General features: G+C 33.5%; 1 protein-coding gene across 1 annotated transcript in view; it reads left to right on the top strand.

The window, feature by feature from the left end:
• ADGRL2 (adhesion G protein-coupled receptor L2) overlaps positions 1 to 25,616 on the top strand; it is a 619,868-nt gene that overhangs the window by 532,839 nt on the left and 61,413 nt on the right. The window contains 1 exon segment of the mRNA NM_001190488.1: positions 1,306 to 1,519. Within this exon segment, the coding sequence (NP_001177417.1) occupies positions 1,306 to 1,519 (214 nt within the window).

Raw genomic sequence — 25,616 nt, 5'->3', positions numbered from 1 at the left:
TAACAGGAATGTTTGAGATGGTGATAGGTTAGAAAATTGAAATAAGAAACTGAGCCAGAAGAAATTGGAGAAGTTTTTGACAGTGGTAGCTAAGCCATGGGTGGAATACCAACAGAGTGAAGATGGACTTCACTCACACAGTAGTTCTTGGCGGTTCTTGTCTTTCTCTGTCTTTACCCTTTGTCCTGTGGCTGTGTTACTACTTCATGGGTCCCGCGGTTGATTCCGTCTGGTAATCTTTTTCAGCACTCATGAACAGAAGTTTCCTACACTGTTTCTAATACACCACACTTAAATTCATGTAGCACTTTTAATTGAGCACTGTTATGTGCATCATCTTATTTTAGAGTCACACTGGTAGGAGAAGTAGCATCATGGGTATTTCATCTCTGTTCTGTAGATGACAAAAGTGAATCTAAGACAAATTTTGCTCTTCTGGGTTGTTTCAGCTTATTGGATTGGATTGGAGCAGTTTTGGCTCCTTTGTTTTTTTTTTTAGATTTTTTTATTTATTTATTCATGAGAGATACAGAGAGAGAGAGGCAGAGACAGGTAGAAGCAGGCTCCATGCAGGGACCCCGACGCGGGACTCGATCCCGGGTCTCCAGGATCATGCCCTAGACCGAAGGCGGCACTAAACCGCTGAGCCACCCAGGCTGCCCAGTTTTGGCTCCTTTGAATGCTCAACTGCTGCATGTTTCCATTTATGCCAGTTTTAAATAAAGTACCTATAAATTGACATAAATTGTTGTGTCCGAAGTATGTTATTGGATAGTGACTTAGTTTTTGGTTGGGGAAAGACAAAAGAATGTTTTAGATAATGCTACTAAACAACAACGAACATACATACATTAAATGAGAAAGTACAGTCCGTGTATATCAGCTTTTATCCCACTGCCTAAATGAAGATTGTTTCTTGATTAGTTGTTACATTCTGTATTTGTAAAGCTTGTCATTATTTATAAATCTGTTGATTAAATTGGTGATTTTTCTTTGGATTTACTTAGAAAGAGCCACTTAGTTTCTGATTGTGAGTAGATTATATACAGAAAATATTTTGAGTAATTTTAGGTTGTATTATGTAGGTGAATAGTCCAGCTAAAGACATATATTAAAAAAACTAAACTTATTGATGTATAGTAAAGAGTTAACAAATTGTTTAATAAATGCAGGAATGGATAACTTAAATACTTTTTGTGACATCTCTTAAATATAAACATGAATCATATTACTTGAAAATGCCTTATTGAAGTATTTCATAAATGTGTTCATTTTAATTTTCTTTTTCTTTTTTTCATTTTTAAGGTTTCAGCAGAGCAGCTTTACCATTCGGGTTAGTTAGACGAGAATTATCCTGTGAAGGTTATTCTATAGACCTGCGATGTCCAGGCAGTGATGTCATCATGATTGAGAGCGCTAATTATGGTCGGACAGATGACAAGATTTGTGACGCTGACCCATTTCAGATGGAGAATACAGACTGCTACCTCCCAGATGCCTTCAAAATTATGACTCAAAGGTAAATACTTATGTGTTAATATCCCATTTCAGCTACTACTTCCAAATGGGTAAAATTAATGTAATAATTCCAAAGTAGGTGAATGAAGTCCACATCTCAGCCCATTTATTAAACCGAATGAGGGTTTTACTTACTAATGTTGATTTCTACTTTTAAGCTTTCAACATTTAAATCTCTATATCATTTTATATAGTTTGACATATCAGAAGGACTGTGCAATACCTATCATTTCATTTTTATGAACCATAAAATACAGAATAAGAATAATATTTGAAATGTAATCGTATATTTTTAAGTCTGCAGAAATTTGGAATATTTTTATATCAAAAATGTTTAACTTTCTGGGTCTTTGGCAATAACTGGTCCTTAATTTTTTAAAAAATATTTGTTTATTTTAGAGAGGGAGGAGGGGCAGAAGAGAGAAAGAAAGTATCCTCAAGCAGACTTCCCCACTGAGCACAGGGGGAGAGAGACACACACACATACACATACACATACACACACACACACACACACACACACACACACACACAGGGCTGACTTAGGGGCTGACTCAGTCTCACAACCCTGACATCATGACCTGAGCCAAAATCAAGAGTCAGATGCTTAACTGACTGAGCCACTGGGGTACCCTGCTCCTTAATTGTTTTTATTGATATTTTTTACATCAAAAATGAGCAGAGGAAGTACAGAGTTACCATACTCCCATTGCTTCACAGGCACAGCCTCCCTAGTTATCGACATCCTGCATCACAGTGGTTCATTTGCTATAATGAATCTATATTGACACCTCATTATCACCCAGAGTCCATAGTTTACATGAGGGTTTATTCTTGGTGGTGTGTATTCCTTTGGTTTTCAAAATACATGATGGCACGCATCCACCATTGTTATATCGTAAGTAGTTTTGCCATTCCGATGGGTAGGTAGTGATATGTCGTAGTTTTGATTCCCCAGTGACCTATCGAATATTTTTAATATGCTTACTTGCCATCTGTATGTCTTCATTGGTGAGGTGTCTGGTCATCTTTTGCCTATTTTGTAATCAGTAACAGTTCTTACGGGCTTTTGCAAATATTTGCTACCAGTCTGTGGTTTATCTTCTCATTCTCTTAAGCCTTAGCTTTAAAAAAAAACAAAGTAAAAATAGCAAATTCAAGTTACAAAAACATATGTGTTCTCTCTCTTTCTCTCTGTCTATATACATATATAGACACCTCATTGGTTTTTAAAATTGTTTTTAAAATGATGGTGTAGGAGGGGCACCTGCATGGTTCAGTCAGTTGGGATCGGACACTTGGTTCAGTAGCTCAGCTTATGATCTCAGGGTTGTGAGATCAAGGCGAGCATCTGACTTGGCACTCAGCAAAGAGTCTACTCGAGATTCTCTCTCTCTCCCTCTGCCCCTCCTCTCTGTTTCTCTCTCAAATAAATGAATCTTAAAAAACTTTTTTCTAAAAAAAATATGTGTTGTAAAGTGTGTTATAAAATTTAAATATGTAAATGATATCTCTTAATGGGATAATTTCCTTCCTACATATAGATAAAATACCAAAAAACTGCTGAGGGAAAGGTATTGCTTTTCCTCTGCCTTACTACAGAGCACCTAACTTCTGACCTCTTTTTTTTCCCTCAATTTTGCTACATTTGGCATCTTAATTAAAATTTTCTTATATATAAGATATTAAAATCATAGTTAGTTATGGTCAAGCTAGTACAATGATATTCCAGCAGTCGGAGTTATTTGGAACATAGAGACTCTCTGAAGGAACATTTAAGTATCACAGAGTTTATTATACATTACTGCTTTTGTATTTTGTGTACTAAGGAAAACTTCATCTATCTATTCAAAGCCTTCACCCTCTTCTCTTGCCTCTTTTCCCCTGCTCTGGACACAATATTCTATCTAGCTTTCTGGTGTATTTATTAATGTACCTTAAAGTAGAATCGGCAAATTTTCTAGACTGAGATCTGTTTAGTGTAGGCAGAATGAAACCATCAAAAGGTAATTAAGAGGCAATGAAGAAAAAAATGGAAAAACTATTTTCAAAATATCCATGCCATAAGAATATGGGTACAAATTACTGTAAAATCCCTGATTTCACAGACAATATGTGTTACCCATATTCTAAGTAGCACATTACAAAGTTTTTCTTTAGTGTTAATACTGGCCAAGATTTTTTTTTAAGAAACCAGAGAACATATATAATACTTTTAAAAGCTTTCCATCAAAATGTTTTTATTTTGGGGGCACCTGGCTGGCTCAGTTAATAGAGCATGCAATTCAGTCTCAGGATTGTGAGTTTGAGCCCCACATTGGGTATAGGGATTACTTTAAATATAAGCTTTTTAAAAAATGTTTTAATTTTGGTTTTTAAAGTGTCATTATTAAAAAGCTAAGGCAAAAATCTCATGTGCATAAATGGCACTTGAGAAAGGTTTTTAAACTTTAAAACAGAAGTTCATTATGGATTGTGTAGGCATTTGGAATCTGGCCTATGAAATAAACTGTAAAATAACTTACCTTCTTGGGAAAAGTGGATTCTGTGCTCCAGTACATTGTAATAGGACAGTTTTCCCATAGTATTTAAAAACTGGGGAACTGCTCGTGCTAGGGAGACAATAAAAGCAGCCACTAATAATTGATTATTTATCTATTCCTTAGATGTTGAACTGTTCCATTGTAGCGATATTAGATGAGCATCTAAAAGTAGGCCAGAGAGAAGTGAGAAGTAAAGAATTATTATGTGCCATTACCTGTTCTTACAAAATTGGCAAGAAAAAAATCAGAGGAGTTGGTACAGAGAGAGGGTCTGAAAAAGTTGGCCTTGAGGCCTTGAGTTGGCCTACCTACATGGTAGGTAACTTAACATTTGTGGATTTATAGATTTAAATACATAGTTCGATATCTAACAAAAACTCTTAATCATATTTGTACTTATTAAATATAATTACACAGTATAGGAAAGGTACAGGATAAATTTTTTTTCATTGTCTCATTATGTTATAAAAGCAGAACTGCGTTTTTGATAATACTTTAAAAGGAACTAGAGTTTGGGGGATATTTAAGTTCTGTGGAAGCATACAGTTGTTCACTGTACCCTTGTTATCAAAATCTCCACAATTTATGATGTATTAGTGCAAATAAGGGGTTAATTCCAGAACTAGCTGTAGTACCCCCATTTTTAAATTGTTGTATTATACTTGTGGCTTATAATTACTTAATCAGCACAATGACAATTTAAACAAGAACACTAGTAACAGGAAGACAATGTTAAGAGGACTTAAAAATGAGTTTCATAATGGTAGCCTGTAAGTACTTCATTCTACATATGTCGGAATATAACCCTTTAAGGAAGTCTTCCATATTTGACTGGTACATAGTTTCAAATTACTGTAAGAAAATATGCAGACAGTATTTTTGCAGGTGAATTATTACTGAATAATGATGGAGTGCCCTGGTTTTTTTAAGTAAGCTCTTTGTGGGACTTGAACTCATGACCCCAGAACAAGTGTCTCACGCTTCACCAACTGAGCCACACAGGCACCCCATTTTTTAAGTATATCCCTGTTTTTTTTGTTTTAATTGAAAAATACTCTTTTAGAATTTACAAAGTTATTTTTATCATATTCCTAATAATATTAGCAAATTTTCTATTTATAATTGTTAGAAAGTATGACATTTGATAATGTAGAAAAGAGACACTTTTTGCTTTAAGAGAAAATATTTCTCTCTAGAAAGCTCAAAAAAAGCACTTGAGGTTTTCTATTAAATTTCTAAAATATAATGATGGAGAAAAGCGCACACTTAATACCATTAAAATTAAAATATGTTTGTATCTCAAGGCTTTTACACTCTCTCCCTTACTTTCATTACCCCAGCAGTTGAGAGCCAAGTAACTAAATAAACTTGTAATTTTGACTGTGCTGGTGGCAAAAGTGTTAGTAATTGTTATTTATCTCCGATTTCTATTTCCTGTTCATTTAAAAGTGTGAAACAAAGACTCTATTAGGAACTGATAGTACACTTGTCTTATGAGTACAACAAATGGCTCATCCGAAAAAGTGAGAAATGAAATTCTTCTCTAAAATGCTATGTATTTTAATACTTTATAAAATAATCACCATTAGAAATGTTTTTAGCACTCTTCGGAGGTAATTATAGTGAGGTACCCTAAAAAATTGTGCAACAGTTTCAGCACTTTGATTTTATCAAAGCAACACAAACAATAAAAAACGTACTACTCTCTGAAGTATTTGATGAATAAGGAAATTAGAATTTTGCTAACAATTTTGGGTTTTTGCAGCACTCAGGTACAATCTAGTTTCTTAAAGTGCTAAATTGTATCTGAAATCGTCTTCCAGCGTCATTTATGACTCTCCCTTTGTTAGTGTTTTTACTCTGAGAGCCTGCCCATTCTGATCAAGGTAGTTTGCTGCCTTAAACGATGCTTTTTAATATGCCCTTAAGTTTTTAGCACTTTGATTTAGAGATCTGAAGGTAAATATGTACTCTTTTTCAATATTTAATGTTAGGTTAATGTGCATGGGTAGGTGAGGTTTTACAGTGGATGGGCTACAGAGTTAACTCCTACTATCAGATATGCATCAGCATACTTCTGTCAATACAAAGAGGTTCTGAAAGTAATATGTATTCCCCTAAAGAATATAGAAAGAATACATACCTCAGTTTTTTCTTATGGCAAGAAAGGTATATTTTGTGTAATTGATTAAAAAATAGACTGTTTTTGTTTTGAAGTTGCCCACAGACATTAAAGGCTGCCCTAGACATGGAGAGCTAGTCTGGTTCTTTTAAAACTTCTGGCCAAAATTTTGGCCCACATGTACACAGCAACTTGCTAGAACCTCATAGCATAACTAACTATGTTATGTTTCTTATTAAATAAAGTTCAGTATATTTTTTATTGTTATACTATCCATTTAAGTTTCTTTAAGTTTGTTTGGGAACAAGCATGCATATAAATAAATAGTTCAGCAAGCAGTTGTTTATATGGATTTGGCACTCACAAGAGTAGTGAAAGAACGTACATAAACACAAGTTGACAGTTGCTGGTGAATAGATTTTATTCACAGAAGTTATATAGTTTAAGGATGCAAAAACTCTATAGAGTACACCTGCATATAAGGGACAGAGGTATAGTTGCCATCAAGAAAACCAGAACAGGGCACCTCGGTGGCTCAGTGGTTGAGTGTCTGCCTTTGGCTCAGGTCGTGATCCCAGGATGCTGGGATCAAGTCCCGCATCAGGCTCCCCACGGGGATCCTGCTTCTTCCTGTCCCTAGGTCTCTGCCTTTCTCTCTGTGTCTTTCATGAATAAATAAATAAAATCTTAAAAACAAAAAAAAAAAGAAAGAAAACCAGAACAGGTACAAGAAGATAATGTCTCATAATGCCAGTAGTGAAGTTAATAATAGTATAATAATAATAATAATAATAATAATGTATAAAAGATGTACAGTTTTTTTCTCACTGATAATGAATACTTTTTATTCCATTTAGATAGCCCAAATAAAAGAACATGTAAGATTTTCATGATAGAGTTTCAGAATAGAAATCAAGAAAATGGCATTCAGTCTTGCCTAGACCAGAAGAATTAGGTATTTCCCTAATCACAGAGCCAACAATGAATAAATAGATGACCTAGATTTATAAAGTAGGGGTATAATTCAGAGACTTTTGTCTTAAAGGGAAAAAATTTGCTTCTAGAACTTGGGTACATTTTCATGAAATTAAGCCAAATAAGTAGGTGATAAAGCTTATTTCAGAGCCTAAATCTTTTCCACGTTGGTTGAGATGATGGAAGTAAGCTCAAATATGTAGGAACCAGATTCATCTATTCCCATCCTATATACCATTCAGTAACTTTTCTATCCGTGAATTTCCCTTTTCTAAACCCATCAGTATCCCAATCTATTATCTCTAAGCATAATTACATTTTACATAACATGCCAATCCAATAGTAACTCAAGTAGTGAGTTTCTTTTGTGTATGAGGATTTAAAGAAATGTGTTATTGTGTATGTATGTGCATTACTTTTTCTGTTTCATGACTGGTTGCATTACAGTAGGTGCAGAGTGAGTCTCGAAAATTTAGTGCATATTGCCAGCATGTGGCTAGACGTATGGCTCCATGGAAAGGACCATGCACTAAGACAATGCCTTAGGCTGAAATAAGCATAAGGATCTTTCCCTCTGCCTTACTGCTTCCCATTCTTGTTATCAGTCAAGGCACATAACTAGGGACCCTCTGTGGGGGTAGGGGGGTGGTAGGAACATAGGCGATTGTTTCTATTTTAAGAGAGTTATTGAATAGCATTGTTAGAACTGCTGGGGAACTTGGGATTCATCATGTTCTAGTTCCCTTTCATTACATCAGGGAATCCACTATCATTGCAGTCAGTATATCATGTCCACACTGCAGCATGTATACCCTCCTCACTTATTTTAAAAATATCCTTGGGAAGGCGTGACAACATGATACCCCTCTTTTCACTCTGTGAACCTTTAGAAAGGTTGAATTATATGCTATAGAGGCTGAAACTTCGTCTATACCTAGAATCTCATTAATTTTTTAGTGACATAAAAGTTTATTATTACGATAATTAACAGCTAGTATTAATTATTCTGTTATCTAGGTTCTAAAAGTACATTTCTGGTATTTTCACATATACTGATAAGCTATTAAGTGTGTGTAAAGTATTTAAAAGAGTGACTCTAATACACATATTATATGCAAAACCTTTCTATAAGAACTGATGAATATTGGAAGCTTCTCAAAATTTAACCAAGATAATCCATTAGAATGTAGTCACGGTTCTGCAGGTATTCTCTCTGGGAGACTTCATGATTATAGATTTCAGTGTGGGTATATTCTCCTTGACACACAACCCTCTCAACTTTTATATTGATCATTCAGTCTTCATAAAGAAGCTTTGTATCCAAGTCAGAGCTAAATGAGTTTAATTATTTTTCTGTTTCCTGATCTCTCTTTATAGGTAACAATACATTTAAAACCTTTTTAAGATACATCCCTTTCTTACTAATGGAACTTTTTGGAAGGAAAAAATAAGCCAAATCTGTCTTTTCATCTAATTTGATATCTATAATATTTTGGGAATTTGTGTATTTTCTTGCACCATTATAAATACTTGCTGGTCAGGGATACTTTTCTCTTGCTTTGTATATTTATTCACTGAACCTGTTCATTCTCATAGGATTGAAGCCTGCTGTTTCTGAACAACTACATTCTTACCTATATGCTGTTTATCCGAAGTGCTTTTATCTATCTGTGGTGTCAGATTTATCAGCCATTTGTCCATTAAGATTAAATGTATCTGGGGAAAAATAAATAACTCAGATGCTACTTAACTCATCATCTTCATGCAGTATACGTAGCTTATTTTCTGTTAGGTGACGGATTTCCACTAATTCTCTTACTCTTGGCCGAATTGCTTTAAGATAACTAACTGAAATTACAAGCATTTCTCTTTGGCCAAGGATTGGGAGGTCACTAGTATAGACTCTTGATCCTTAGTATAGTAATAAATAACCATTAAAGCTCTAATTGGTATATCTAATTGGACACATACTTTGCATGTCACTTACTGATGGGCATTTAAACCAAAGCATTCATTATAGGAAGGGGAGACTGTTGGCGGTAATAAACATGAAACATATTAAACATTCACATTTACTGTGCAAGAAAGACTAATAAATTGTAAAATGGCTTAGAAGACAAATAATCTAAATATCCCTTACGACCCCGCTTATCAAATGCAGAAGAAAGAAACAATGTCACATCAAAGATTCTGGCCTACAGGGTCCTTTGTTTCTCCTTTTAAAATAAAAATTAGTAAAACAATCCTACTGGATAATGAGGACTGAGAGAATAAGTATGAATTGCCAGTTTTCTCTGGTCCTTTTGTTTAATATGTGTGTTTTTAACCTTTTATATTATGCCTTTTGTCTAGGAAGCCAGGGCCATTTTTCCTCAGGACAAGACATTACTGATCTTCAGTATTTCCTAAAGATTATTCAGTGAATTAAGAGGTTTGAATAAGGGGTTCCTTGATGATTCATTCGGTTAGCTGTCTGCCTTCGGCTCAGGTCATGATCTCAGGGTCCTGGGATCGAGCCCCACATCGGGCTCTACTTACTGGGGAGTCTACTTCTCTCTGTGTGCACCCCTCCTTCTCTCTCTCTTTCAAAGAAATAAAATCTTTAAAAAAAAGAGGTTTGAATAATATCTTAAATAATAATAAATAATAAAATAATAATAAAGCTTAAAAGTTTGAGTTTGATTTTTGGATACTGGTCAGGTAAAAGAAAAGGAAGTTGATTTTCAGAAGGAAAGGCATATCTCATTTTAACTCTGGAGATTTTGCTTCAGTTTTTACTTTTAGAAATAGTCTTTATTTTTGAAACCAAGGTGGAGAGGTGAAGAAATAAAAGCAAACCTGAATATTGATATGACATACAAATTTCAATATTGGTGTAAATAATCTGTTCATAATGCTTTTCATAGTCTTAGGTATTATTTACTCCAGCTTTCTCAATTTGAAAAATGATTCAGATGAGATTACAGAGGTATTTCAATAGTACATATAATGTCATATACCCGGCAGTATTTACTCTGAACATTCCTTACTTCATCACAGTAAAATACTGGTCTCTATTTACAAGTCAATTTAAACATTAATTATGTTAATTGACAGAAACCAAGTCCAACTCAGTGTTATATTCCCTAAATGTACTACATAATCAATGTTAAGTAACTAAATGAAAGCACACTGTATCTGCTTACATAAGACTAGTTTCAAATACCCAATTGAGTACTTTGTTTTGTACCTAAGTGTGATTTCTATTTAGTGTTTATAGCTGCCTCTGGTGACATACTACTAGTGTCATATATAAGTATGTTTTACAAGCATCTTTTTTTTAAAAAAATGTTATAGCTTAAGCAAATAAAAATAGATGCTTAATCAGTTATAGAGAATAGAAATGAAATTTTCTAGATTTTCAAATAAGACATATTCACTATTTTTCTTTTGATTTGGCTTTCTCTCCCCACTGTCCACCAAAAACTCATAAGCAAATGCTTTTGAAATGTAATAACATATTTCTACCATTATAAAAAAATAAATTATGAATTGTAACTTCACATTTTAGAGGGGTTTTGTTGTTGTTGTTGTTGTTTTTGATGTAGTGCAACTTCTTATCAGCATGTTTATTACCAGGAAATTAGGACATATATTCATTAAAGCTTTGAAATAATTTCACTGTCTAAAATATACTATTTATTATATATTTTATTATGTAATAAATGATAATAAAACATAATTTTGAGTGAAGATGAGAATCTTCCATTCTAAGTATCCTTTTTATCTTCTTGAGATCTTTAAGTGAGTAAAAAGTCCTATATGGGGCAGCCCCCGTGGCTCAGCGGTTTAGCGCTGCCTTCAGCCCAGGGCCTAATCCTGGAGACCCGGGATCAAGTCCCACATCAGGTTTCCTGCGTGGAGCCTGCTTCTCCCTCTTCCTCTCTCTCTCTCACTCTCTCTCACTCTCTCTCTCTGTCTCTCATGAATAAATAAATAAATAAATAAATAAAAATAAAATCTTAAAAAAAAATGTTTAAAAAAATCCTATATGTTATTTGGTAGAGGAAAAAATCCTTAGTCATTGTTTTATTCCACATCCTTACTTTATTTTCTTACTAGTATTTGAGCAGCTCTGCTTTGTCACTCAAAAGCAAGTAGCAATTGCGAATCAGTAAAATGTTTAATATATTCTATTGGCTAATTTTATCAAATGAAGAGAGAAAAATATTTGATATTGAATTATTTTAAAAGAGTAAGTTGCCATATATTATGGCCTTGCTAATTTTTCTGTATATCATATAATGAAATTGTACCGAGACCATACTAGCAATAGCAGCAGTAACAAAAAAACACCAGTATCAATACACTATTTTGTACATTGCCTAAAGAAAATTATTGTGGATAATTAGGTTTCTGATAGCATTATGTATTTATCTGCTTACAGGTTTTAAAGAACTATTCTTTTTACTTTGGTGTGTATTTTCTTGAAATACTGTATAGCAATTTAGTTACAGGTTTTATTGCTTGCTATTTCACAGGTTTGGACCTAATATCTCTGATGTTTCTAGGAAAAATCAGGTTTTGAAGAAATAAAAAGAAGCGAACAATTCTGTAGTCTTGATACTTATTTCACATAAATCAGTCAAGTATATTGTTTAACTAATACATTGTCGCCGTTCTCCTAATATTTCATGTGTCATGTACAGCCAACACAGACATGGTTTTAGAATTCACCTCAACACACTCGCCATGGCCTTAAAGAGTGTGTCTGAAATGATAGTCACTCTGTATGAGTTGCCTTGAGATGATAGCAGTGGTCTCTCTCTCTCTTTTTTTTTTTTAAGATTTATTTATTTTAGAGAGAGAAGGCAGGAAAAGGGGCAGAAAGAATCTCAGACTCCACACTGAGTGCGGAGTCTGCCTTGGGGCTTGACCTCAGGACCCCAGGATCTTGACCATGAGCCGAAACCAAGAGCCGGACGCCGCCCAAGCACCCAGCAGTGGTCTTTCTGTTCATATTTTTCAGTCCAGAGACCTGTCACTGTTACAGAACTCACCTTTAATTTGTGAAAATATTACTCTGTTTCTAAAATTGGATTTACCATGACGCTAATGAATCTTAAATGTCAGAGCCGTTCACTTGCACAGGCTCTTATAAGGCATTGTTAGGGCCCCTAGCAGTGTGCTCAAAGGGTCATCTGTTTTTGTAAAGTTTGCTGAAGTATGATATTTAAACACAATCTTTTAAGATTTTGATTTCATTCTCTGACTTCTTCTCTGTTATACTTCCCCTCACTTATAGTCACTTAGGAGTAGCCAAGAGCTACTGGGATTCTGTTAAGTAGAGGTTCAGTTGGGAATAAATTCAGTTTGGATTTAGTGGGGTATTTTTATGTGGTTTTGCAGACACTCGTGTACAGTTTAGTTATTGCTGGCTATTCTGGTGAAGAAATGGTGTCTAGAATTACTCCTATTATTCATTATATTGCTTTACTGATTGTGACATAACTGTGCAAGGCCAGATGTCATATTACAATTTGAATGTGTCCTATGGCACCTGAAGTATGTGGCAAGTGGAGGAGAAATAATGTTTGAAATGTATGGAGCCAGAAGCTAGTCTGTGGAATCTTTTTAGTCATTAAATGTGTTAAATAGTAAGTAGAGGATTTGGTTCTCAGATATAACTAATCAAAACAAGAAGTTCTGTATATTCTTGGGGGAGTACATAGACAACATATCAGATGCAGTACTTATTATTAAAAACAACATACTGATCCCCTCTTTTAATGAGTATCATATAAAATAGAATTTATCAGAATACCTGTATTTTGGGGGCATAGGCTGTAGCAGTTCAACATACATGAGCACCTGTGTGACATTGTAGGCATACACTTTATGTATCCCAACTATCAGGAATAAATAAACAACAAATTTTGAGCAGCTGTTCTAGAGGAAAACCAAAATTACGGAAAGTGACACTGTGAAATCGTTATATATATGAGACAATGAGGATTTGTGATGAAAAAATTAATAAGGAAAATATCATAAAGTAATGCCGGTAATTAATTTATTAAAATATCTTTCCAGTTTTTTTGGATTTTGTTGCTTGTGATATTTGTTGGCTTTTAAAAATGTGTTGTTTGTTGTAATTTCTTTTTTTTTCATAAATAATTATTCACTTTGGTACCTAGTTTTCTACTTTTTTTTCCTAAAGTGATACCCCTAAAATTTATAAGCTTTAGACCTCTCAGAACTTGAATCTGTCCCTACCATTTTTGTTTATAATGTTACGATTTTGAAAAATTGGCTGTGTTCTACTCGACATTCATAGATTGATGTATACATTTCAAGACATTTCAGTTGTATCTTTTTAATTTTATTTCATTGGGTCTCCATTATAGTCTAAGGATTTAGAATTTGGGATGAGAATGTGAAAAAATTAAAAATTTAACAAACCAGTTTATTAAGGGGCACTAATTAAGTAGATAAGATAACAAAACATTCATTTATTCATTAAAGATTTAAGATAAAAAACCCATTTTCACAGTTTAGTTAAATAAATGCTTTGTTTAAAACCTTTCTATTATGATGTAGGCTAAACTAAGGGAGTTTTTGAACTGAATGAGGTTTAAACAAATTTTTAAGGAATTGTACTAATGGGTTTTGCTTTTACACTTTTCTCCCATTCACTCTGTTCCCCATTTTTGCAAGTTTCCTTCACCCTAACCCCACAGGCCTGTTACATCCTTTATATGAAGAAAAAAATAGTATTTTTAAGTTACTTCTCTTTAGTAATCACTTGTGGGTTTCTATAAAATTCATAATCAAAAAATGTGTTAGAAAATCAAACCTTTTTCCCCCATTATTATTCTTGGAAGTAGCCAAAACAATGCAGCAAGAAGAAGCAAGAGAAAGGACTCCAGTTTTTCTAGGATGTGTCATATTTGGTATTTTTTCCATACATTAAATTATGACCCAGTCCTAAGATGTTCTCATTGTTAATTCATGGATTTCTGCATATATAATTTGAAAGAATGTTTGTAAGTAACTTTTGAAATCTATTTGTGGGTTGTTAGGTGAATGAGAATATGCTATTTGAAAATGTATATAAACAGGTATGTTAGACAGAAAGATAAATAATGGTCATTACAAATACATTATCTGATAAGTTGATTTGGGACCTTTATATGTGCATTGCCATTTATTTCAACCCTTGACGAGTAGACCTTTATTAAGCTGTGATGATTACTGAATATGAAATGTAACCAAGATTATTTTTTATTCAAATATAATTTAAATATTCATCAAAGAGAAGTTATGCTTGAGACTGACAGAGACTATTAACATCAAAAAATATAATTAACTGCATTGGGTATCATGAAGCAGAGTTAGCCAAATAGCCGAGAGGTCTAATTGCTCTAGAGTTTGAGAAGCAATGGTTTTATTTTATGCGGTAGCTGTGGAATTAATAGTAATGTGGTTGCCTATGTGGGCCAATTAAAAGCTGCCTGTTAAGGTTCATTGCTCTATAGGAAACCCATTGAATATCGCTTAGTAAACAGGATTGACATGTCCGTGTGTACACGAAGATGAAATACAATAAAATCTGTGAAAATGAGTAGTATCATTAAAAGAACTGTTTTTGAAAACAGTTCATTAAACTCTTTACAATTACAGTGTGGTAGTGGATGTGGTGGTTTGCCCTCAGAGTCCCCATCCAGGACCAGGCACTCTTTTCCCCAGCCGCCAGAGGAGTTGCCTGCTGATGGGCTCCCAGTGAGTCCCGGCCCAGGACTGCCCTGGGCTGACGGGATCTTAAACCTTCTCCCCAGTGGCAGCCCTCATTGAATGCCACAGTACAAAGGCTTGGCCTCCTCATCCTTTGCTTCATTTTGGGACAGCTCTGAAGGGCCCTCCCAACTCCAGAGCTCCCTCTCTGAGGAATTTGCAGAGCCTTTGTTGCAACCACATTAAACTTCTCCCCAATTCTGCTTCCCTGATAGTTCCGAGAGCTCTGTAAGCCTCCCAGAAATACCTGCCTCAGACTCTGCTTCCCATGTTACCTAACCTAAGAAAGGTCCTAATAATAAATATAAAACAAGTCCTGTCTGTGGTACTGGTTACATACATTGTAGGACTCTGGCAATTAAAAACTAAAACCGCCCTCCACCCTTCCCCCCAGTTGCCCAACTCAGGTCTACAGATGGCATTTTATCTTTGTCATGTGATCCTTTTCCTTTAATAAAGGTAATATTCTGACCTTTGTGGTGCTATTATGCTGTTTAGCTGAATAGGAAAAGAAAGCACTCCTGATTGAATCCAAAAGATTTTGCTCTGCCCAGGCTGTAGAGATTTAAAAGCAGGCCGACATTCTCATGGCATTTTGACATTAATGAGGTTGTTGAAATGGAAAAGTTGAAGGGTCAAAGATGAGAACAGTAGCAAGCTCTTCTACTGTTTCTTTTTCTTAATAATGATATATCAAATACACTTAATAAATTGACTGTGATTCCTAACATAAAATATGTAATATTATGTGCTGTGAATGTAGTGCTTTAAGGATTAGAATACTTTTGTGCAAATAAAAATAATTCTAACACTCTAGCTTTTATAACTTATGCAACATAGGGACACCAGGGTGGCTCAGTGGTTGAGTGTCTGTCTTTGGCTCAGGTCATGATCCCGGGATCCTGGGATCGAGTCCCGCATCGGGCTCCCCACAGGGAGCCTGCTTCTCCCTCTGCCTGTGTCTCTTGCCTCTCTCTCTCTGTCTTTCATGAATAAATAAATAAATCTTTAAAAATAAATAAATAATGGAACCTCAAATGTAGTTTATTAAATTAAGATAATATTACATTTATTTATAACTTTTATAAGATCTGTAAAAAATTTAAAACAGCTTCATAGATCTTAATATGTATAATGTAATAAGGTATACATTGTCTTTAATTCTTTAATCTGCAGTGATAAGAGATGTTTTCCTAGTCATTCATTATTTAATATGCTTACCCTGTTTATATCTGTGGCCTAAGACTGCATGTCAGCTTTCAGAGGAGTAATGTTGCTGCTTCATAGCACACAGCCCTGTACTCCCAAGCCTGTACATGGTGTTAGTGGTATTAAAAGCTCTTGAGTCTAACATTTTATAGGTCACGATGAACTGAGCCTTTCAGACAAGTTACTGATATGAAGCTAATTCGGGCTAGGAATATAACATGGAATGGAAGCCTCTACCTTCATTGTAGTTTTTTTTAAAAAAACTTACACAAACCATATAAATAAGCTAAGTTTTGATTTGGTTTTTGTCATGTGGGTATAGAACTATGCTTGACTTATGAAAATTAGATTTTATCTTTCATTTATTGATTTATGCTCCTAAATAATTACTCAGCTATATGATGTACAAGCGAATGTGCCAAACACTGTAAAGGTATTTATGAACCAACTGGCAAGAATAGGTCTTTGCAAGTCTACAGACTGATATTTATGTAGTTAATTGTAGAATAAGGCACAGCCTTGTGCACTGCATGTTTCCACAGATTCTTAAAAAGGCATGAGCCCCTCAAAGATACAGTTTGGTGAAGAAGATGAGATGTGAAAAAAAAAAAAAAAGAGATGAGATATGTACAGAAATAAGTATGGTACCAAGTCTCTCAGCACAATAAACTTTTAAAAACTGATGGAGAAGGGAAAGTGATGAGCAATGTCCTGGGAAGATGTACTATAATGTTGAGGGAATGCTGAGTAGGTCTGTTAGGGGAGTGATTCAACTTCTGACCTCACCCTTTCAAACTTTCTATACCATGAAGCCTCTCATCAGCTTTCTTCTTCCTTTTGGGCACTATAAATTCTTTTCTTGTACTTAGGCTAAGGAAGAAAGGATCTTTCAAAAATTGTGTTCTTTCTATTTCTCAAAATTATGGAATAGCTCCATAAAATAAATTTTAAAAATTATTTTTAGCCCTATAATGTGAATATGGAAAATAACACTAGAGCTTTAGGTGCTATAAATTAATTCTGAAACAATGAGTTCACCCTTTTTATAGCAGAGAACTGTAATACATAACTTCATATCCATTTGTTCATTTTCTTCTGCATAGATATTGTTTGGATGTGGTATATTTAGAATATTACTCTGCTTTTAAAATTACAGATAATTCTACACCTAGAATAAAACAGCGTATGTCTTACATTGCTGTTTCTAGTGCTAGAATCACAGGTGGATACAAAATTTTCATTTCCTCTCTCCTGCCCTCCCTCCTCCCTCTCTGTTTTCCTTCCTGTTTGTCTATCTATTTATCAATCTGTCACCTGTCTATTTTTAGATAATTTCTCGCCTTTGAGACTGAGATGCAGCAAGAGGACACTTCCCTTGATCTGTACTTTTTTTTAAAAAAAGAGCACTTTGAGTTAATATGCTGAAGACCGAATGCTTATGAGTAGGTGTACAGTTATCGAGAATGCCATGAGCAATGCCTTGTTGCTTTCTTATCAGCTACTTCCTGCTGTCAGCTTGGCACTTATTTCAATAGAAAAGGATTTGCATCAAATGTAATGCCTTATTATATACAGCTAACATGGGGTTTTTAATTGTGCAAACACATGAGACTCCTGCAGTGATAGTCAATTTGATAAAAGGATTAGATTATGAATATTTTGTCATGATTAAAGATTACTTCTGATTTATCATAAGTAAGCCAGTGAAATTTGCCATATTATTTATCAGTCAGGTGAGACTCCATTAATTTTGAGAGTGTATGAACCACACAGTATCCACCTCTTTATAAAGAGTCTCTAATGAATTTGATTATTTATATTCAGATTATAGGTATTAAGGATTGTTTTTAGCCTTCAACACCTGCTCTACTGCTAAGAGTATCCCAAGAGTCTATGGTTCCAGCTTTTTATCTTTATTGTTTTTCGTCTCTTGTCTTACAGAACAGTTAGGTAAGCATGTATACAAAATTTCCACAGTTGTTATTAAAGAAATGACAACTGGTATGTATCAACAAGACATTTTGAATCATCCCTTATTTTAAAAAACACTTAATGGAATAATAGAAGAATGAGAATTCTGATTTAGAAAGTATTTATTGAGTGAGTACTTTTTGCCATAAATAAAACTAGGCATTCTGATGGATTTAAAAGAAGCTTAACAACATCTAACTGGAGAGGTAAGACTAGGCTCTAGAAACAACTAAAGGCATTGAATGAGACCTGATAGAAATAAGTGCCCGGCACTCTTAGGGATATTTGGAAAAGAATGTAAACAAAAACATAAGGAGTTACCTAGTTAATTCTAAACATGGAACATACTTGCTGAGTTAAATAAAAATTAAGATGCAAAATATACAAGAGATGAGCCACAAAGCAGAATATGATTAATTGCCAAATTAGTTATATAGACAATTCCTGCTGTAGGGAAAGGAGACAAAGATCACTTCAGGTTCCATTAATCAAGGATGAATATAATACTATTTGGCCGGCGTAGTTTATGTGTTGTCTTTCTCTATACCTCCTCCTTAGCTGATGCGTGTGCCTCCCTCACACCTAAGTACACGACAGTGAGTTGCATGGAGGGCATCACTGTAAGATGGAAAACAGTTCAGCAAACTGTAGCCTACTGTCCTCAGCTCTAAAAATGTTCTACCTCAGACACTTAAGTTCCTTCAGATGGTCTTTCTCTTAAGAAAGAAAAAGTTCAAGAAATATAGATAGTAATTTCTGTAAGAATTCTGTTCTGATGCATTTTCTAGATGGGAAATCTTACAGCTTAAGGAAAACACAGACAACAATTTTTATGGGGTGCAAAATTAAAACTAGATAATTAACAGAAACATATTCATAACTTTCAGAATAATTATGTGGCACTTAGTTTTTGGAATGAGAGTGCTTTTCACTTTCTTGACCCTTTGTGGAAATATTAACTCTGCATATTTTCCTGTTCCAACATTATTAATTCAACTCATATTATTAAGACACTGCTCATTCATACTTTTGCATCCCTTTTTACACAAGGCATTCCTATATGTTTGTTTATGAACTAAATTGCTTATTTTACTACCAAAATATTTCATAAGTTACATGAGGAAAATAAATTACTTAAAAGCTATATAAGAAAAGTTTATTTAGGTGAAAATGTTTAATGAGAAAATAGTAATGAAAGATGTAAGAGATTCTATGTCAAAAGAATTCACTTCAGATAAAGAAAAACAGTGCTTTCTTGACTAGAGATGAAAGAAAAAAAAAATCCAGGCACTTAGAGAATATAGTCATTTTAATAAAAAATGAGAATTTCTCCTGAGTCAGTTAAATACGTCGGCAAAAAGTTGTATTTAGTCTTAAGTTTTGAGTAGATAGAAATTTTTTTAAAGCCTTTCTATCAAGTCTTACGATTTTGTTTGCTTGCACTTTGATATGTATAGGAGTTCTGTGAACATTTGTTGCTGTGCTGTTATCAAAGTGAGGTCTGTAAAAGCAGAAATTATATTAGCTGTCAATTAGACTATACTTGTTTGTTTCGTATGCAGAGGTTTATAATACTGACCAAATGATGCCCCATCAAATATTTGGGGAGGCAGAAAAATACATTTATGGCATAATTTACTTGTTTTTCAAAATCATAACTGAACCAAGGGAGTAATCTTTTAGGGGAATTTAAAATTGCAGTGACAAAAATCTAGTTTACTCAGTGTTGTCCTCTAAAACTCCTTTTAGTTGCAGGTTCTTTTGCATTATTTCAAACTCTAATCCTCTGAGCGGGTAATTAACGGACCAGAAAAGCCATTTGTGAAAAAGAAGAGCCATAAGGGTGGAAATATTTCTTCACCGAATGATCTCTAAGAAGTAAATAATTACAAAAGAAAAAGATTTGGGATGACCAATCTAAATCTGAGGATAATTAGAAGGAATAGAGTATGAAAATCGAAATGCTTGGCATGTACAACAATTCTCATATCATAACAAGACTAATTAAATATTTAGAAACCAAAAATCCCCTCACAATTTGAAGAAAAATAACCCACGACAAAAGGGTCTGCAACTTTGCAGATAATTAGCAAGGGTTATAGGAAGGAAAAACATCACAGATTGGCTCCAAGGCTCTGCAAGGTCATGTCTTATTACGCTGTGTCTTTTATATGGTCTGGTAACAAGTTTCTTGCTAATTTAATCTAACTGGGGCATCCCATAGCGATTTCCCATTTCCCTTGTTAAAAATGTGATAGTTTCTGCAAGTGCAAACTGTAGTAGGTTAACATTTTTATAAATAATTGTTCTTAATTGATACAGGTCATAATAATTTTTTGAATTATTAAAAGCAGAGGTCTTGAAAATTCGGATATAGAGGAGATATTTTTTAAGTATTTCAAAATTTTATAGTTTTAATCCCCACTTAAATTATCTTATTCCTTTCATTAAGTAGTTAGACCTGATGACCCTGTGAATGAAACTTAGTCTCAGTGGCATGCTTTGTAAATAAATACTTCTTATTTTGCTAATAAAAGCAAGCACATTTATGTTGAATGTGCATTTCTGCAAACAAGAGATTTTGCACTGGATTAATAAGGCTCTGAGTGAGTCAAGCCTAATTTGCATTAAACTGACCCCAAGGTCCAGTAAAAACTGCAAGGAATTTCAAAGGTTTCTAAAACATAGTATGTTGTTTTTAGCAAATCAGCATTGCCATTTCTAATGCTTATTTTAGTAATTAATTTGGAATTTGGGGGGATTATTAAATTTCTAAGATGCGAATTTAACTGCAAATATTAAAGTATGAAACTGTCAGGTTATAATTCCTAACATAGTATTTTATTCAGACACAAAATGATTATGGAAGGTATCACTTTTTTGTTATTCCTGTTTTTCTCATGCCGAAAAATGGAATGACAGTATTTTGAATGTGGGCTTACACGGGATTTTACTGTGAAAGCTTTTGTTGACTTGCCGTAGGTTACCTGATATTTATTTTGGCTTTCTATTTCTGTTACATAGTGTACACTTTTTCAGTCAAATAAGTTTACGTTTATATATTGATAGTACAGAAGGAAATTTTTATATTTTTACTTATGATTGTTTAATAAATTGTCTTTTTCTTTCAAATACATCTGCAAGTATTTAATCACAGTTGCTTTTTTTTTTTTTTTTTTTGGTATCAGGATAGTCTTTAAAAATTTTAAAAACACCAGCATATAGGAAACTGAATGAAATAGGAATTGTTATTTTTTCCAAATTGTGTATCCATGCCATGTACCAATGTTCAAGCATATTTTCCTAGAGATTCTACTAATAACTTTATTTCTATAATTCAGCTTTATGTCACTGATTTCAAAATACTTCAACACATATTCTGTAATGTTTTGAGTATAATATCTTAACATGCCTAAAGAATTAAATACTATGTGATGGATTGAAATCTTCTAGAATACACAAATTATTAAATAAATTATGAGAACATAGTTATGTGACAAATGGGAACATTACTATAGAACACCTCTTCTTTTTCCATAATAATTACACACCATTTAGCTTCCTAATGTTATGTTTACCTAGCAATTAGTTAGGCTCACAAATCATCATTAATAAATATTTAAAGAAAACGGGACCCACTTTTCTTAGCTCTACAGAATAGAAGTTCAGATGCTAAATGAGTATTGTACAATAAAAAATAAGACTTTTGATGTAATAATTCACTTCAGTTTCCCTTTTTGATTTGTGGGAATGATTGTCAACTTTTATCTTGGAAGATAACTTCTTTTTCTACACTCAGTTTATTTGAATTGCTTTTCTTGAATAAACCTATTCACATTAGAGCTATTCATATTCTAAGGTCATCTGCTGTGTTTGTAAAAATTTATTCTAAATTTGGACTCAAGGTCAAGGGTTCTAGTGCCTAGAGTACTATTCCTTCGTTTCTTGGTCATTTGGAACTGTCAGTGTATGCAATGATTTGGAAGTTTAAAGGGTACTTTTTTTTCCTCTGCCTTTAAATAGTCTGTCTCCTAAGTGCTGTATCATTGGCTTTCATGATACAAAATTATGTCCAAATTGACAGAATTCTCTGAGAATCAGGTACAGCTGATTGAAGCAGAATTGGATGTCTGGTATTTATTTTCTACTACCTGTGTTTATTTATAAACAGAAATAGCCAGGCTAACCATTCATCATTATTTCATTCATTCAAAAACAATTACTAAATTTCTGTTATGTGTCAGGCATACAGTCACCTCCAGTAAAAATGTAAAAACTGTTTTTTTTCTTTTGTTTCTTCTTATGTTTTACCCTTTGTAGTAACATTTCTAATTTTTTTAAAAACGTGTGTACTTAAGTACAGTAAAATTTATGTGTAGACATATAATAGGTTTGTTTTTTGTTTTTAATAATTGAGACAAGGGAATGAATATCATTTCTATTTATTAATGAGAGAATGGATTCAGTTCCAGTAATTCAACTGTAGACATTGTGTCCATTTAGAAGAAATAATCTCCCATGTGGATGTGGTTTCAACTCTTCCAGGGTACTGTCCTCAATGTTCTGTTTACATATGGCACTGTGGAAAGGTGTGTCATTACATGATACCTGGTACCTTGAGAGCATTTATCTTGTCTCCAAAAAGCAGTTTTAACTAAGGTAGAAGATTAGGCAGGAAAGAAAACAGACATATTATTGCTCATATTTTATAATTGAATTTTTAAAATAACAGATGCCATAAAGAGACTGATACTGTTGAAGCAATCTTCACTGAACCTACAGGCTCAATAAAGAATTGTACTAATTCTAGAGGGTGACTCCAAATTTCAGCAAACATTAATTTTTAGTTTCTGTCATGATATACTGAGCTTTTCTGTTGAATGCTGGAGTATTTGTTCAAGTCGGTAGATTTTGCATTTTTAATCTTCCTTAGAACTGTGGTGAATAATGGCCCCTGGCAGGAGATAATGAAATTTTCTTAATTTATATTTTCAAGCAGAAGCTTCAATTGAAAATGGCATCCTATGGCCTGGAGACATAGCTCTAGTGCAAGTTTCAGGGGAGATGCAATAATAATGCAGTGCCATCGAGACAGGGAATGATGGGACAGTGAAGAAGTAATTTAAGGAAGAAAAGAGAATGTACCAAAGCTTTATTGTAGCATATCTAATGATCTGCTGAAGATTCCCAATGGTTTTTGGAGCATGACTGGAGAAACTAATGTTATCTTGCCAAAACAGAAGCCCCTGCTTAATCAGCAGAACAAGACTATTGATTAAAACACCTCTCACAATAGATTACACATGGAATCTCATCTCCATACTTTGCACTTGGTAAAGTGTAATAATGAGCATAAGATAATCAAAAGAAAAGTAAAAGCAATTTGTTGGGCATTGTACAATTCAAGATTAGGGTTGGAAAGGAAACAAATTTGCATGAATAGTTAGCCTATTTTTAAAGCTGTACGCAGGAAGTCATACGCACAGTAAGGGAACTACCCTGGAACAATAAAAAGTGTTTTGCCCCTTTAAGGTTTGCAAATCTGTGTCCATCTTATATAAGGGAGTTCTTATAGTTATTGATGTTTTTGGTAATTCATATTTGTTGAGGCATTGTGCAAAGAGTTTGCCTGCATTATCCGATCTAACCTTAAAGACAAACTTCTATGGAAGGATGTAAGGTTTAATACATTGCTATGGGCGCAGAGTTAAGGAAGCAAACTGGAACTAAAATCTCAGCTTTTTCAGATCCTAAAGCCTCTGCTTTTAAACACTAATCTTCCCCAATGATTTTGCTTCTGAACAGAGTCAAATGATGTGCTATGTTGTTGATTTTTATACAGTTTGTTCTCAGATTATAAGTAATGTGTGCATTGAGCCTTCTTTCATTTAGTTTTAAAAGATTAAGAAAAAGCAACATATTAATAGTTTGTTTGCATTATTAACATTTCACTTGTGATGAATCAATACTGTCCCCAAAATAAAAGATAATGTTTCTTCAAAGTACTGCTGATTTGTGCAAGACAATTTCTAAGGTAATTTCCATATACGTATGTAAATTAATGATAATACACATTTATAAAATGCCTTTTCATCAATTACACATTTTTGTTGGCAACATTTAACCTAATTTCAAAAATGATTGTGGATGCCTTAAAAATTGGTATTGAAACCTGGCAATATAGATTACATCTGGAAGATGAAATACACAATTTTAATACTTTTAAATTTTACCATATGCTAATTGCGATGGTTAAGAGATTCATTATTTTGTAAAGCATTTTTCTTTTACATATTATGCACAAACCTAGACAATATCACGGACTTTAAACATTATATTCTAAATTTCGCTGCCAAATATATTGACATTCCCTTATGCATAGGAAGTAAACTAATAGGCATTAATCTCCAAAATTATGCAATTTTGCTTTCTTCAGCTTTTGAGATGTGCATTTGGCTTCATTCCTAAATAGAATTTTTTTTCCATTTAGAGTAGAAAGACTTGCAGGAATGAATTTTAAACTAATTTTTTAAATTCAGGCTTTTTTGCTCCATTTAAAGCAGCTTTATGACCTGTAAAGTAGGATTTAGGATTTTCTTCATTGTAGATGATGGGGCTTATGATTAAAATGCAAGTTTTATGAATATTAATGTCAGAAATAATACTTTTCTTCTGGTGTTTGAATTTGATAATGTTACCAAGCATTTATTATTGGATTTATTTTAGTTAATATGTGGAACTCTCAGGATGAATGTTGTACTCTGTGTATTTTAGATTAGTTAGGGAATTAGAAGAAAAAATATTTTAAAATGATAATCAGAAAATTGCAAACTAAAATAATGTATAGAACTAATACATCGATGATATTTTTGATAGTGGTTTTGACAGAGTGATATGAAATAATTAGCCTTTTGTCTATATATGCCAACTTGGGAAATACATTTAAATATTTAAAAAATGATTAAATGCTTGGAACTTGAGACTGAATGCTTATTAGATATTTCTACATTTATTTACCAGGTGGTGTTAAATCATATATTATACCCTCTGTTGCTTAGACCTTATTTGCAAGAGCTACCTTTATGCCCTTGAGTTCTAAAAATGATATATTTTCTTCCTGTAGATGAGCCACTTTATTAAAATTTATTTTAAGAAAGAAGTCGAAGGTCGAATATAGAAAAGTTGGCAGTGATTACAGTGAATCTTTTTTGTTATTGTTTTTAATGACATCCTCCTAGAAGACATGGTGCATTTTATAGATTGTCAAAAATTATTATTTCCAGATTTATTTAGTGTTAGAAATTTTCATTAGCTAGCCAAAATTTAGGAAAAGATTATATTTTCCTTCTGTTGTTAAAAATGGCATACATGCAATGTATACATGTGCTTAGAAACTGTACTTATTTATACCCTTCATGTTAGGAATTTATAAATAACTAGTCGGCTGAAAATTAGAGCAACTAAAACTCTTGATTCTTGTGATTAAAATTAGAATTAGAGAAGAAGAC

This window comes from Canis lupus, chromosome 6 (genome assembly GCF_011100685.1).
Source record: "Canis lupus familiaris isolate Mischka breed German Shepherd chromosome 6, alternate assembly UU_Cfam_GSD_1.0, whole genome shotgun sequence".
Taxonomy (NCBI): Eukaryota; Metazoa; Chordata; class Mammalia; order Carnivora; family Canidae; genus Canis; species Canis lupus.
Note: the sequence above shows the minus strand (reverse complement) of the source record. Positions and strands in the feature narration are given on the sequence as shown.